The sequence below is a fragment of the Parasteatoda tepidariorum genome, chromosome 9 (genome assembly GCF_982258835.1).
Source record: "Parasteatoda tepidariorum strain Cologne lab strain chromosome 9, Ptep-v5.0, whole genome shotgun sequence".
NCBI lineage: Eukaryota > Metazoa > Arthropoda > Arachnida > Araneae > Theridiidae > Parasteatoda > Parasteatoda tepidariorum.
In genome coordinates, this window is record NC_141763.1 from 76952404 (window position 1) to 76969329 (window position 16926).

Sequence of the window (16926 nt, forward strand, 5' to 3'; positions counted from 1 at the left end):
AAGAAGGGCTTAAAATTAAATCTTTCTATAATACAACAAATTCGAGTAAACATTTTAGTTGCACAATATTTGGAAAAACCAAGTTCATAAACATTCTATTTAAAAGACAATTCTTTTAAATTACTTTATATTTTGACATACTTTATCTAGATTGGTTTGCAGCTTGTTTTTCTCAATTTCTTTTGCATTTAGCTCTCTCTGAAGATTTGATACATTGCTGGACATCTCACTCAACTTCTTTTGAAGGCTAAGAAATAAAAGTCAAATTCATTTGGGGAAATCAAATGAAGCATAAGTAATAAGTTATAGGGAAAAAATTCAAGGTAAGTAAACACAACTGAGTTATAAATTCTACCAATCATTGCAATATAAGAACACAATGGGAAATGATTATACTGCAGGTCAGTGGGTCAAGTCAGATTACTTATGATTGGTTGAGAAATGTAAGAATACTAAATCTCGTATCAACTTAGAAGTAAAGTGATAGAATAATACTCTTTTTGTCTAAAAATAGGAAGAAAAAAAAAATAGATATAAGTGTCCTAGTATAAAAAGTAAAGACACAAAAAAATGTATTATCTTGTTCATAGACATTTTGAAATAAATCTATTTTTAAAAAACTTTTTTTTTCAAAAGAGGTTTTTAACAGAATTTATTATTATACAGTGCGCAAAATAAAAAAAGGACCACAATGAATAACTTTTCATCTAATAATCGGATCTTCACATCTTAGAACTGAATCTTAACAGTTTAAGGGGATGACCTCAAATATGGTAATTAGATCTGACCCACATAGCTTTTTTGGCGGATTCAGATTTTTGACCCCCATAATATAAGGGGGAAGAAAGAAACACGGTCCCAATAGTTTGCCTTATTGGCTCTTGGCATTTCCGGCAAAATTAAATTCCTAGTGCACTTTAGCATCCAAATAGAGTCTCGGTGCTGGCATCTAGTATGGCAGAAACTAGACGTCCAAATTAAAATGACCAACGGTATCTCACCCATTGTGGTGGTCCTGACTGTGGATACCACCTCTGGAAAACGAACTAGGTCTGCTCATCGGCAAGACCGATTGTGCAGCTCATTGGAAATAAAAAAAAAAAACTTTTGCTGTACTTCACCATATCTTGAGAACTTATATTTTTTGTACACAATTATAAAATTTGTTTATCCAAAGAGAATTTCAAGCAAAATATAAGTTTTAGAAAAAATTTATTATTTTTCATTATTTTCACTTCTTCATTTATTATTTTTCATTTCTTCACAATGGTCGAAAATTTTTTTAAGGCAGACAATTTTTTACATCATTTTAAAGAATGTAATTTTAAATAGAAAAATACAAAATTAGAACAAAATCGGTCCAATTTCTGAAAAATCAAACTTTGAAAAAAATCGTATTTTTAAAATTAGATTTCCCAGAAACTATTAGAAAGATTCCGCTCAAATTTTGTATTTTGCCATTTAGAATTGCATTCGTTAAAATGATGCAAAAATTTGTATACCTTACAATTCAAGATATTTTCGGATAATATTAATTGAAATAATACAAAATAATATACATTAACTAAAAATTATTTTTTGGGCGAAAATATTCTTGTATAAACAAGTTTCATAATTCTGTACAAATTTTTTTTTGATTTGCTTGAAAACTTTGCGAGCTATGGCAAAATACAAATAAATTAAAATTAACTTTACGGGGACCAAACATTGGAATGCTATCCAAATCTAACTATTGGGACCATAATTCCCAGATAAAGGCCTTTCCATATATTTTGGGAATCAGAAATCCAAATCCGCTGAAAAAAATGTTTATTCAGAGAAAGTATTTTGAGTTTGATTTTGTAACTTAAAATATCGCCTGCACAAATTAATTAGTAAGGTCACCCCTTCGAATTACTAAGATTAAGTTCTATGAAAGTTCAGGTCAGTTTAGGGTTATTTAGGGTGGTCCATTTTTTATTTTGCGTACTGTACACATAACCATATGAAATATTTGGCTTTTAAATCAGAAACCTTTATAAAAAAAATATAAAAAAATTATAACAAAAATTAAAACCCCACTTTTTTTTTTACACAAAAATTTAATTTTGCATCTACTCAACATTCAGGTGAAGCAGAAATACATCTTGAATTTATAATCCATAAATGATTACATTTAATGCTGAACCCAGAAACAATTAAAAACAGTAAACAAATAATTATAATCTTGTTAATTCATCTCAATGTTTCTTAATTTTATTATAACTTTCAAATATGGGTCATTCTCACAAAAAGGTGATTTTTTAAGTCCCTTAGTAATAAATATTAGGAAATACAGCAGATTTCTTAATATTTTTCCTCATCATTTTCGTTAAGTTCTAACTAACAAATTATATGCATTTCTACTAAATGTATTTAATATTTCATTCTTATTTTTTAATAAACATAACTTCAAAATCCCCTCCGTGGACGTCCCTACGTCTGTGACACACAATAATTTTTAATGGCTCTTAAACAATTTAAATGTTTTTTTAATGATTTTTGTAGTTTTACCTAGTTAAATGTTCATAGTAACTTTTTATTTAATATTTTAAATTTTTTTTTTTTTTTATAAAATAAATGACTAGTAAACTTTGTCCATCACAAATGAAATCTCCCTCCATGGACAATTAATATAGTTCGGTAAATATGCAATAAAGGGCAGCATATACGAAATCCCTATAAGACAGCTGCTGGGAAAGGTAACCATTCCATTTTCTAATGTTAACTATCAGTTTTTTTGCTCCTTTTGGTGTGAGTTTTGGATTGTTGCGTTCAATTGGGGTTCGGCAAGGTTCTCACCGTTAACTCCGTGGACATCATAAAGAAGGTAAGAGAAAATTATTTTATTTTTATAGATGAATTTTAGATTGCAAAAATAGTATATTTAATAAAAAGAACAGTACCATTTTTGTAACTTTAAAATTAAAAATCAGTAAAATTCAAGAACAAGTTTTTGTCTCCTCCGTGGACATAGCAAGTCCATGGAGGAGAAGACACAGTCAATGGAAGAGACAATGTGTTAGATAACCTTAATACAATTTTAATAATTAAAAAACTATTTTCTTTTAATTGATATTTTTTAAAATGGAACAAATGTGTTAATTTGTTTGTATTTTTAAAGAAAATCAATTAAGTTTAACTTTTTTGTATATGAGAAGTAAATATTGGCAATTTTTCTAAATAATTTCTGTGATGTTTAAAATTTTTTTTCTCTTCAAATTTTAGGAAAAAAAATGGTAGAACCAAAATGTAAAAAAAGAAAGCAATCAAATGTTCAAATGCAAAAGAGAAGGGAACAGAAAAAACTTAGCATGAGACAAGCTAGACAGAAATTAACAGAAAACCCTATATTGTTTGAAGAAAGTAAAAAAAAAAAAAAAAGAGCAAGAAACTGCAAAATCTGTATCAGAAAAAGATTTAACAGAAAAATCGTGATTAAATGTACTTAAATTTCTAGAAATTGATAAAGCAAGCCGTTTGTGCCCAGGGAAAAAAGAAACAATAGCAAGAAGAAAAGAGAAAAAACGAAAACGTTATTTGGATGACAGTATGTTTAACTTGCATAAAATGTTCATAAAAGAGTACCCTCAACACTCAACTTTCATGTGGAGTCTGAATTTTTATTTCAATAGTCTTTACATTTTAATTAATTAATATTCAGTAAGAGTTACTTAAAAAATTGTACATCTAGGTTAAAAATGGATGTTTTCTTTCATAGCAGCATGATTCATCAGAAGTAGCTCTATCCCTAATAATGAAATATTTTATTATTTACTTATTAATGTTAAACTCATATCAGTTGTACCCAATAATTAATGAATTAGTCTTCATTGACATTTTATATTTTATAACATAAAATGTCTCCTCCGTTGACTATTACATCTCCTCCGTGGATAAGGCAGAATTCAAAATATTTCAAATCTTGTAAAAAATAAAATAGAAAACTTGACCATTATTATAAGGACATATAACAAACATAAATAAAGGCATTTATGTAATTTTTATCACTTTTTTAATTACTTTAATTTAAAAAATTTTTTTAGTCTGTTTATACCTTTTCAGTGAGAATGATCCATATATATTAGCCAGATAAAAAAAAAAGTAATCCTGATGTTAGAAAAATTACCAATATACTAAAATAATGAATTAGTACTTAAAAAACTAATATTTAAATAGCTTAAGTACAATAAATTTGTCTACAAAGGTTTTTACATTAATTTATTAACAAATGTAATTATGTCAAACAAAGAAAATTAGTTTAAATAGACAGTTTTCTTTTATAATATATGAATAAAAACTTGACCTTTAAAAACATTTTAATATAAAACAGTCAAATCTATTGTTATTTCAAAATTTTTTGTTCTTTAATTTGCAATAAGAGTTAGTTGCTAAATAATAATGACTTTAATAGACAGGCTGACTTTAATAGGCATACTAACCTTGAATATTCCTCTTTTTTCGGACAATTTTTGATAAAATTTTCCAATTCCAACTTTTCAGCTTGCAATCTGCAATGTAAATAAGGATCTATAGATACCATTAAGATTTTACTGTCAAATCTTTATGTAACAATTTTTTTTAAAAATCTTAAGCAAGAAATATTTTGAAAGATATAGAAACATGAGGTACAAATTGACACTGGTTAGTACTTACGCTATAGAGATACTAAGATTTGCGTGAACCTTTTCTAAAAGTGTAGCATTTTCTCATATTGAATGAAGAAATAAGAAAGAAGAAGAAAAACTTCAATAGAGTTTAATATTTAAACTTAAAAGATAAAATTCAAAAATATCAAAATCAAAGGAGTATTATTTATTTTTTTAATAATTGAACTTATCATATAAGTTATTTAAACTTTTATTTTTAATTTGCAGTGTTTTTCTATATTGAATGACTGAAGTAAGAAAGAAAAAGCTTGAATTGTGTTTAATATCTAAACTTAAAAGATAAAAGTAAAAAATATCAAAATATAAGGAGCATTATTTATTATTTTAATAACTGAACTTATATAAGTTACTTAAACTTTTATTTTTAATTTCCATAATTATGTACATATGACAGATAAAACATAGATTATTGGCATATAATGTATGACATACATCTAGAATTAGTCCTATTAGTAAAACTTCTTAATATTTGGGTATATTCGCTGCACAATGAACATTCTTTTCTATTCAAAAATTTATTTTTCTTTCAGCACAAAGAAATCTGAAATTTATTATTTAAAATGGTAGTAACTTTAACGATGTAGATGAAATGGAAGATTATTATTAATTAATGGCTGATGAAGATTTGTGATGATGAGAATGAAAATAATTCAATGATATGCAAAAAGAAAGAACAAAAGGCAAGACAAACATTTCATGTTCTCAGGTAAGAATTTTTTTTAAATCTTTAAAGACTGTCATTTAAATCTGATCATTTTAAATCTTTTTTATGGATTGATCTTTCCTTTATTTTTAAATCAAACATTTTTAAATCTAGCATACAACAAACACTGTCAAATTTAAATTCTTTTTTTTCTGCTTTTGCAATAAGAAAAAATACAGTATTTAATTGAAACTTGCAAAACAAACAAACAAAATTAACTCCAATTGAGAGGAAGTTCCTTTCTTTTGAAATTGATCTAAAAAGCAGATCTTTAAAATTCAAATTGGAACTTCATAAAACCTCATCTGTCTTAATACTTTGAAGAACAGTAAATAAAATACTTAATGTATATCAATTTTATTGATTAAAAATTTTTGAAGAGCAATAATAAATTTTATTAAGATATACACAACCGTTTCAACTTTTGACACACAAAAAAATCTTTTTTTAAGCTATATAAATCACAAAAACTGTTGTAAAATGTTATTAGATTAGATTCTATCAAAAGCAAGAATAACTACAATATAATTTTAAAAATTAAAAAAAAAAATTGTTGAATATAATTACTTAAAGTAATAGGAACATAAAAATAAAGTTTAAATAAGCAAATTAACTATAGATCAACCTTACTTTAAATAATTATCTTGCAAATCATTACACTTTTTCTGCAAATCTTCTTTCTGAGATTCACTTTGGCGAGTCATTTCATTCATCAATTTCTGTACAGTGACTATTTCTTGTTTTAATACAGCTACATCATCTGCAGCAGGTCTAAAATATGGATATTATCACCAGAATATAAATTAATTATTTTAAAAATAAGAATAACTTGCAAGATTATAATAAATTATTTAACAGCTTTTACCTCTGGTGCACTTCAATTTCCAGATCTTTAATTTTTTCCTACAAATTAAAGATACATTAAAAAATTAAATATTTATTTAAATAAATTAATTATTCACATATTTAATTAATTATTTATCTTATTTATTTAAATAAATTAAAGATACGTGATTAAAACTACATGACTTACTTTTGATAATCTTAATGCATTTTCCAATGAAATTTTATTTGCTTTTATATCATCAAACTGAAGTTTTAATGACGCCAAATCATCGGTCTAAAATAAGAAAAAACATGTTAACATATGTAAATTCACAAAAGTTGACTAATATAGTCAGAAATTTACAGTTTACACAGTTACAGTTTATACATATTTACATTTTATTAAAATTAATGAGCACTTTTTTTTATTTTGCCAATTATAGATCCAGTTTTTTATAATATTAAATAAATTTATAGGGCCACACTCAGTATACATCAGATAAACCATGAAAAGATCCTCAAAGTTCCCAAATTTTTTTGTTTTTGTTTAATTCTGGGACTTACAAAATCAAATAAATCTTTTAACATTCTTTTTTTTAAGAAAAAAAAAAAGAAATATACACCTTAAAGCTGTGCAAACTACCCCCTATTTTTCATTACAAGATAGCGAATTTCAGGTACGTCAGCTTGATTGCGGAAAAAACAAAAACAAATATGAATGTTTCTAAAACTAAAAAATTATTAAATTTACAAAATTTTCTAAAGTAAAAAATATTCCACATTGTTCTCTTTGGATATGACGATTTGCCCTCAAAGATACTAAGAGGCACTCCCTCAAATAAAGATCCATTAACATGCTGTTAGGCAACCTGTCAATTAGTTTTATTTTACCACATGTGACATCACTTTATGGTATGTTTTAAAAGTTTTCAATGGGTTTGAAATACTTTTGAATAAATTATCATTACTTTCTTCATTCTTAATTTTTTCTCTGAACGTAATTTAAAGTATTGTTTCTAAAAAATATCCTTTATACGTAAAGAAAATATTACGAGAGAAAATGCAAAATTGTATATAACATATTTTTAAAAGGATAAATTGGTACAGAGTTATTCAAACCTATCTCATTGTTTGTAATGCACCAATATTTCCTTATTAATGAATAAAATATCATATATAAGTCAATATCCTGATTTTCATAAAATTTTGGAGGTTGAAAAGTTGACCTTTACATCAGGATATACATCAGATTACAAATTTACATATATATTTAATACTGTTCTGCTTCACTATAACGTACATTCATCACACTTTAAATTAAAAGTATAGTGGTTACTTTCCTTTTATTGCCTGTTGAGAGCACGAAAAAAGGATGTCGTTTATAATAAAATCTGCAGGCTATAATAATATAAATTTATATTTAAAAAAAATATAATTAACAAAAATGTAAAAAGTATATTAAGAGATAACACATTTTGTACACATATTCTATTTCTAATAATAATTTGAAAAAAATTAATTAAAAAATATAGTGACATACATAAAAACATTATTAAAATACTATTTACCAATTTATTAGCCTTTAACTTAAAACTATCTCTTTCCTCTCTGATTTTCATATTTTCCTTCAACAACTCTTCTCTGACAGCTTGTAATTCAGTTTGCACTAAAAAAATAAAAATAATAATAATTAAAATAAATTGATAAACAAATAAAATAACAATAAAGATATATTTTTGAATTGCTTCATTAAATTTACTAATAAATTTTATTAGTATTATACTTAATTTGCCAATCACATGACATAATTCTTCTACACATGAACATTACTTAAAAACTACAAATGTCAAACAAGTGTAGTAATCGAAAAAAAATTAAATAATAATAATTTTAAATTATAAATATTGGTATTTTTAAAATCAGTGAAAAACCATAGCAGCCACAATTGAAAAATTTGATTTGAAAACCACAGATTTCAGACAGAATCAGAGAGATTTGGGTGTGTCAAAAAGTAATCACATTTAAAATTTTTGGGATAAAATAATAATAATAATAATAATAATAAAAATATGATGATTTTAAATGAAACTGTCATGCAAAATAAACCCTTTTTTATATTCCTTTGCTGCAAATCAAAATTCGCTATTCCCTTTCAAGATTATGTCAGATTTCCTTCGCCAATTAAAATTAACTTTATAAAACATTTCCTTAAAATAGTTAACATTAAGGATGAACACTTTTAGAGAAAATGACTAATTCAAAAGTTTGAAATTTCAGACAAATTTTTTGTATTGTCAATTTAAGGATCAGTTTCTATGGAGACTGTCACTCTATAAATCCACTTCAACAACTAGCGGACAGTAGGTTGTGTAACTCTGATGCATCTTATAGTAATACTTAAGCCATTATTCCTTTATGTAAATTTGTAATTTAAAACAATATTTCAACATTAAAAATAAATACTAAACTGAAAAGAGATCTTTTTTCAAATTCTTTTAATCAACACCTACATTATCTATTCTCTGAATTTTTTATAGCAACCTTTATTTATATAAACATGTTAGCAAAGTCTTATTCTTTAAAAAAAAAAAAAAACCCTCTTAAATTTTTATTAAAATGTACAATTTTACCTTTGAAATCTTTAAAAATAATTTAGTTTACAAAACTGGTTAGAGTTAAGAGTATATTTGATGAATATTTAGTAATCCAGGGTAAAAATGTAAAGAGTTTTTAGAAAGAAACATGACAAAAAAATTAACTCACAAAGAGTCTTTCCTTCCTCAAGAGCTTTCACTTGTAGAGACATGGCTTCAAACTCAATCTAAGAAACAAGAAATTTTTTTGTTCTAAAGAATTAATTTGAAAAGAGAAAATTAAAGATATAACATGTTTAAATTATATAAAATCATAAATATATAGTCTGTTTTATTTATTTTTTAATAAATGGGAGTAATTCTCATACATGATATTGATTCAAATAATTCACTAAAGAAGCTTTCTCTTTTTAATACTGTGCAAATCACAATAAGTAAGATTAAAATAAAAATTAGCTCATGAAAGTCGAAATAGCTGGATAATTTTATATTAATAGATAATTAATAATTGGTGTAGGAATTTTTTTTTGATATCTAGTACAATAAATTTCATGCAAGTATAATCCAAATAATAAATGCAAAAAAGCTTTAAATATAGCTTCAAGTAAATTTTTTACAATATTTAATAACCGTTGTTGAACAGCCCAATCACTTCAGAGTTTATGACTACTAATGTTCAACTCCGTAGCCTTGTAATTTTGAACCCAATCCAGAAGACAAGGGAACTTCTGGATCAAGTATTGGGAGAAATTTGTATTCGTTAAGGACTTTTAGATGGAACTATGCACTACGGAAAACAACAAAGACCTCTCACAGTTAGCCTGACAGTAAGGGGAACCCATGATCCGTCTACCACTGAGGATATTTTACATCAGCACTGTGGTCGGCGTGAGCCGGGTATCGACCAGTCATTGCTGGGATTCGAACCCGGTTCACTTCCGAGCTTCAAGTAATTGTGAAAAAGGAAAAAAAAAAAAACTATACACTCAAAACATTTGAATCCTTGAAAGTATAAAATTTAAAGTTTCTAACTATTAAAAAAAAAAATGCAATAGCTTACATCCTCCTTTTTTTCAGTATGATGTCTTGTAAAATGTGATTGTAATTCAACTTCACTACCTAGTTTCATTTTACACGCAGGGCAGTTGAAGGGTCTATCACCAGCAGTTTCATTAAAGGTTTCAGAATGTGAACTCTCATAATGATTTTGAAGTGTTTCGGCTGTTGGGAAAGCTAGGAAACAAGTAGGGCAGACAAACCCCTGGAATATATAATTAAGTTAGAACCCACATTAAAAAACAACTGAAATAAAAACAAAAATGAATTAAATCATGATAAATGCATTTATCTATATATAGAGTAAATTCTGTTTAAGGCTCACACTGTGCAAAAAAAAAAAGTTTTTCTTAAATGATAAGTGGTACATTAATATTATTAAAATTTTATTCAAATGTTGGAATTTGTCAGCCAAAGAAACAGCAGTGTTCTCCCTAAGCATTTTCAGAAGGGCAGCCTGTCAGGTCTGCCCTTTAATCAGGGATGAGAGTAGTCAGAAAGTAAAAAAGAGGAAATCCAAAAAACAAAAAAAAATAAGAAAAAAAAAGAAAAAGAAAAAAAAAAAGAAATATATATATATATATATATATATATATATATATGTATATATATATATATATATATATATATATAAATAAACAAAAATTTGACAAAAAAGAGCGATTTTTAAATTTGTAAACCATGTGAATATAAATCCCGATATGAGACTTTTAAATCACGTAAATATGAAACTCTACATCGAATTTAAAAAATGCGAAAATACAAATCATGATTTTTTAATTTTTTGATCACGATGCATAATTTTTAAATCGCACGATATTACAACCACAAAAACGAATCACGATATTGGATTTTAAGCTCACGTGAATACGAATTGCTACATAGGGCTTTAAAAGCTCGTAAATACAAATCGCGATATTGATTTTTTAAATCTCGTAAGTAAGAATTGCACTGTACAATATTTAAATCGCCTGAATAAGAATCGCAACGTTCAACTTTTAAATCAGGTAAATACGAAAATCGAGATTTGATAATAAAATCGAGATTTTAAAAATGCATAAATACAAAACACGATATTGGATTTTAAATGTCGTAAATAAGAATCATAATATACGATATTTAAATAGCGTAAATAAGAATCGCAATGTGCAGCTTTTAAATCAGGTAAATACGAAAATCGATGATTGATATTAAAATCGCGTGAATAAAAATCGAGATCTGAATTACGAGCTATCCAGCCGACGGATAAAAAATACGGAAAATCTTATTTTCTGTGCGTGAAATCGGAGAAAATAGCTAAAATAAGTAAAAATGCGGAAGGGTTAGACGCTAGGGCGTAGATTGAATTTTCTGTTTATCTTTGAAAATCGTAAATAAATATAATTATTTTACTTCAATGACTGAATTTAAAAAAAAACGGGATATTTATTTAAAAAAACGAAACATTTAGAGAATCGGAGTTTTTGATAAAAAGGCTGAAATTCGAGAGACAAAAAAAATCTCATCCCTGAATAAAGGTCAACCAGTTTTATCCCAAGGAAATGATTTTTAGAGAAACTTCAGAGGGAGGAAAAGGGACTTCAACAATTTCCCTCCGCGGAAAATCAAATTCCTCATAAACATTTTAACTTGGGCAAAAAAAATTTCAGCGGAAATTAGCGGGAAAAATGGAAAAATCTGAAAAAAAGTGGAAATCCGCGAATCCGAGGAAGAATCTCATCCCTGTTTAATGCACCCTGTTTGCCGTATCCTATCAAAATAAGCTCCCAGCTTTTAAAAACACTGCCTTTTTATTCATATTCCATTTTAAAAATAATAATAATTCAGTGTTTAAATAATAATTGCACACTGGTAAAATTATCAGTGTATAGGTTTAATTCTGATCACTATTAAAATTTCTCTTCTCTTTTTTTTTCTTCGGGAGGTATATTAATGAATTTTTTAAGTGACTTTAAATTTAAAAAAAAAAAACAATATTTATTAATCCTCTCTCTTCTAAAAAAAAAAAAAAAAAAAAAAAAAAAAAAAAATGGCATTTTTACAAGTCTATTTTCTCAATTTAAATTATATATAAAAAAAAGCTTTCAAACTGTTAATCAAAAATCTTTTTTTTTAATTTACTTTTTCTGAAAAATATTTGGGCACAGTGATTGTCTCTTAGCATACCTTAAATAATTTTTTATAAACAACAAATTTTTCTCAGATTTCGATAAAGAGTGAGAATTATTTTTCAAAATATACACATAAAATAGTATAATAGGGTAATTTGAAAATTGTTGAAAGTCAAATTCAGTCATTAAATATTAATACACATTTTGATAAATTTTTACAGTAATAAGTGAGTGCACTTTCTTGTGAGAAAGCACCCTGTCCTTTTTTATTCCTAAAGAGAACTCTAGAAACAAAAAGGTCATAAGTAGGGCCCTATAAATTATGCGGAAATTTTTTAAAAATTATGCGGCTAGGATGCGGCGATTTTTAAAAATTATGCGGCAAGGATGCGGTGTCTTTTAAAAATTATGCATATCGGTTGCGAATGACCCAGAAAACAATTGAAACTGAAAAAAAAATCTCTTAAAAAAGTTCAACTTTCTTTCCTGTTTTAATAAATAAAAAAATTTCAATGAATACAGTAAATATTTCAACTAAATTACCTTCTTATGCATTGTACATCCATTTTCTACATCAGAACAATTATTAAAGTTTATTAAAATGGAGAGAAGTTAGTCCAGAAGCTGCGTTTTCTTTCAAACTCTGTCTTTGTTTTGTAAAAATTTGGCCGTAGCAGGATACTGCTCTTTCACAATCTACTGAATTAGGAAGCACTGAGAGCACTTGTCTTGCCTTTTTTGTAAGTTCTGGAAATCTCTCTGAGACTACCTCTGAATTCCAGAATCTAATTATGTCCTGGTTTGAACATTCTTTTACATATTCTTTGTAAGCAGCATACTCGAGTTTTATATCTTGACCACTCATTCCTGGAATATTCTTGAATACATCGTCGTCTTCAATATTGAGGTTGACTATTTGTTCTGGATCGAAAACTCGAGCAGTTTTCATGAAGTTTAATGCAGGTTGACTAAACTTGGGCCCGCGTTTTTTGAATACGTCTAGTTCTGGAGAGTAGTAAGTATTCAACTTTGCAATTGTTTTGTGAAACACTTCTTGAAGAAATACGTTGCGCGAATCTTTTCGTGAGTATGATGCCTGAGAATTACATCGAAGTTTAGACCGCAGATCAAAAATCTTATTGTAAGCTTTATGAATAGATACACCACATGTTTCGAAAAAGAGAAGAGTATCCATTAATAACTGATCGTGTTCTGCAATGAATTGAAAATCTTTGCAAACGTACTTGCTTTCCACCAAAACTTTGCACTGATTGAGACAAGCAGTGTCAGGAGTAAGGTTTATTTCACTGCTAAAAAATTCTATGTAAACATTACAATATTCAGCATGATATTGCACTGATTTAAACCAAGAATTCCACCGTGTCTTTATTGGTACTGGACAAAGTTTAGCTTTCTTATTGTTATCCGTTAAAAACTTTAAATAGCGGCGCTTTCTTGCAGGACAATGCTTGAACAATTTCTTAAAGTTTCCTGTGAATTTGTCAACCTCTGAAAAATGTTCACGCCACTGATCAGAAGCTAAATTAAGAATGTGAGCATTGCAGGTCATGTGCACTGAATTGGGCAGTAGAGTACGCAACACTTCCTTGTATGCCCGAGTCATGTAAGTTGCGTTATCTGTTAAGATTGCTGAAACTTTGTTGAAATCAATCTCCATATTTGTCAAGCACTGCACTACGGCTTGAGAAACTGTAGTCGATTGTACAGCTTCAAGATGAATGCTATCAAGAAGATAAGGATGCATCATTGCAGTATCTGTAAATTGCGGGACAGCTAAAATATGTAAAACATAATTGTCTTTATCATCACTGCCTTCATCGAAGCCGATGCAGAGTGAATCAGTAGTACGAAGAATTTCTTTCAATTCATTCTTCTTTACTTCAAATACTTTTGGTAAATAATTTTGGCGAAGAGAATTAGCACAAGGTAAAGCACCTGCACCCGAAATATTTTTCGTCAGAAAATCTCTCATTTTGGGGTGATCCAGTTTTTCAATCGGAATATTAGCACTCGTAAATGCGTCAACAATTTCAAAGTTTAAAAGATTGTGCATTTCAGCACATTCGGTTTTTCTCTTGAACATTGATGACACGGTTGCTTGTTTTTTTTTCTGCACTTCGCTGTCCTCTTGTTCATTTTTTCTTTTATTTGTTATGTGACGATTACTATCCAAATGCTTATCGATAACACACTTTCTTGTGTGATCCACGGCAATATTACACGAGGTACAGAACATTATTCCATCCGAAGCGTGAAAAATACTCTGATATTGCTTACATCTATCCTGTGCAGAAATATGGATGGCATTTTTTTTAATTTTAGATAGAGACATGTTTACAGTGACTATTTGTGTGGAAATGAGTTAAACTAATTTCAAATCAATAAATGAAAAGATTCGCATGCATACTCGAAGAATGAATAAAGCGGAATGCATGGCCCTCAAGCAATATCTTGTGGAGTTCCAGGAACTACAAAGAAAAGAGGTGGGACTGGAGTTTGGGGGAGGGTCATTCTTCCCCAACTTTTTAGCTCTGTGGTCTATACCATAGAGGTGACCTCTATTGTCTATACACCGCGAAAGCTGTTCAACCAGCTTCCTATTGAAGATAATGGCGACTGATAAGAAGCTATGTGCCGGGGGGGGGGGAGATTCTTGGAAAGAACTGACCACCTGACCAAAAAGATTCTTGGAATTGAAAAAGAAGATATATTTCAATTGAAAAAAAAAACCCTTAAGGAGAAATTTATCTGGTAAACGAATACATTTTGCTGAAAAGTAAAAATTATACAGATATGCTGCAATTACGCGGAAAATTGTAAATTATGCGGGTTTCCGCATCCTCCGCATCTTCGCATAATTTATAGGGCCCTAGTCATAAGCAATAAGATCATAAGAAAGGTTTAAGCAATATTTCCTTTTAAAATAGTTATTTTCATTATAGTGGTATGTCTTGCTTAAAATATTCAGAAGGAGTAGAAAAAATATCCATCAGACACAATTTTACTTAAAGTATATTTAAAAAAATAAAATATAAGTGAAATGTCATTACTGTCACACATTTTTAAACTTCTTAAATAATTTATATTATGATGAAAAATAAAAATTTTCTTCATGTGTTTTTAAAATGTTTAAAGTGAGGGAATTGTAATGGGAAATGGAAAAAACATATCTTATACCATATTTTAATGGAAAAAGTATCAATATTAAGTTAATTATGAGAAGAAATCTTTCTAATTGTCTTAAGCAAAAGTTAACATTTTGAGAAAATCATCTGAACATTAATTAACATATTTTTAATCATTTAGACACAAATGTGTCTTTAAAAATAAAAATTATTCAACAAAAATAATAAAAATAGAATTATTAAAATTTATTCTTTTAAAAACTTAGTAAAAACTAAATTTAGATTAAAGATTTTTGTCAGAATCTACCTCAGTTTGAACATTTTCTTCAGATGGTCTAGATGATAGTGATTCAGTCTAAAATAAAAAAAAGACAACTATTATAATGAATACATATAAATATAATCATACTATTGATTAAGCAAAAATTTCATCAGCTTCAAAAATTTATCAAGGTGGAAAAAGTTGAAATTTCTCCAATCACTAAAATTTGGCGATTGTTTTGGTGTGTTGTGTTTGGCACATGAAAATCTTCTCAGCTAAAATAATTTATGAAATGAAATTGAAAGGATCTATTTATTAAAAAGATCATTTTAAAGCTAGTACAAAAGTTATACTAAAAAATTTAGAAGGAGTAACCAGTCAGAAAAATTTCAATTTCTAATATATTTCCTTGCATTTTATATTGTTATGGCAGATATTTCCGTACCGTGATCTACCATGCCAACTACATTCGCCAAGTCACCAAATCGATTTTAAACAAGAAAATTAAAAAAACAAAACAAAACATATAGAGGCTTGCCTGGTGGTGGCTACGAGTTATGCCCTTTGAATTGTTCCTTTTTGTGATGTTTTTTAAGTTTCTGCTGCCAGAAGTTGCCAAGACTTGGTGATTATTCTGTCACAGATTATGATACTGAAATCTTCCCGTTTTATGCAAATAGGAAAAATCATGGGGGAGATTTCCAAAACATGATCTGTGGCAGAATAATCGCCAAGTCTTGGCAACTTCAGCGAAGCAGACTGCAAGAAACTAAAAAAAATCATGGAAAGGAAATGGAAGGGTATAACTGAACCAACTGGAAGGGTATAACTCATAGCCACCCTAGGCATACATCTAAGTTTTTTTTTAAAGATTTCTGTTTAAAATCAATTTTGCGCCTTGGCAATTGCAGTTGGTGTGGCAGAACACAATACGGAAATATGCCCTACATCTTATATAAATTCCAATAACGGGACTGAGAGATTCATTGAATTTATAATGTGACACAAATTATGTACAAAAGTCGATTCAACATTATAAAAGTAACTACAAAAAGTGTAGATAACAAAACTTATTTAAATAGCATTGCTCTAAATACTAATTTAAATAGTATTTAATATGTACTGGGTGCAGAACGTTTGATATCGTTAGATAAATATATATTTAATATCAAGTTCTCATTAAGAGTTCTACAAATACTATGCTATAAAAAGTTTTTAAGTAACTATTTATGGAAGGAATTAAAATTTAATAGTCAGAATGTTGATTCAAAACATACATTTAAATTGAGGTGATATCATATGTTAATTATGAAGATTTTAATGAGTATTTAATAGATGAAAAGCTACTAAGAGTTTAATACTTACTCTTGACTGATCACCTCGTCTATTTAATATGCCACGAATATTATTCAACATTTTGGGATCTTATTGTAAAGATTCTTAAAAAAAGAATAATAGCTACACCTCCATTAAATAATTAAAGAACACGGAAGAAAAAACAAACAAATGAAAGAGATTTAAAGATAGTGAATATCTACCGC

The 16926-nt window shown here is 27.7% G+C and overlaps 1 protein-coding gene across 2 annotated transcripts in view; it reads right to left on the reverse strand.

Moving 5' to 3' along the window:
• Positions 1 to 16926, reverse strand: part of LOC107437479 (uncharacterized) — a 37257-nt gene extending 20331 nt beyond the window's left edge. For both annotated transcript variants that reach the window (XM_071187128.2, XM_087152166.1), the window contains exons 1-10: positions 16751 to 16926; positions 15431 to 15478; positions 9871 to 10071; positions 8980 to 9037; positions 7785 to 7882; positions 6425 to 6511; positions 6257 to 6294; positions 6022 to 6162; positions 4461 to 4529; positions 142 to 247 (exon numbers count right to left, since the gene is read on the reverse strand). In XM_071187128.2, the coding sequence (XP_071043229.2) occupies positions 142 to 247; positions 4461 to 4529; positions 6022 to 6162; positions 6257 to 6294; positions 6425 to 6511; positions 7785 to 7882; positions 8980 to 9037; positions 9871 to 10071; positions 15431 to 15478; positions 16751 to 16801 (897 nt within the window). In that variant the 5' untranslated portion in view covers positions 16802 to 16926. The remainder of the gene's footprint in view (positions 1 to 141; positions 248 to 4460; positions 4530 to 6021; positions 6163 to 6256; positions 6295 to 6424; positions 6512 to 7784; positions 7883 to 8979; positions 9038 to 9870; positions 10072 to 15430; positions 15479 to 16750) is intronic.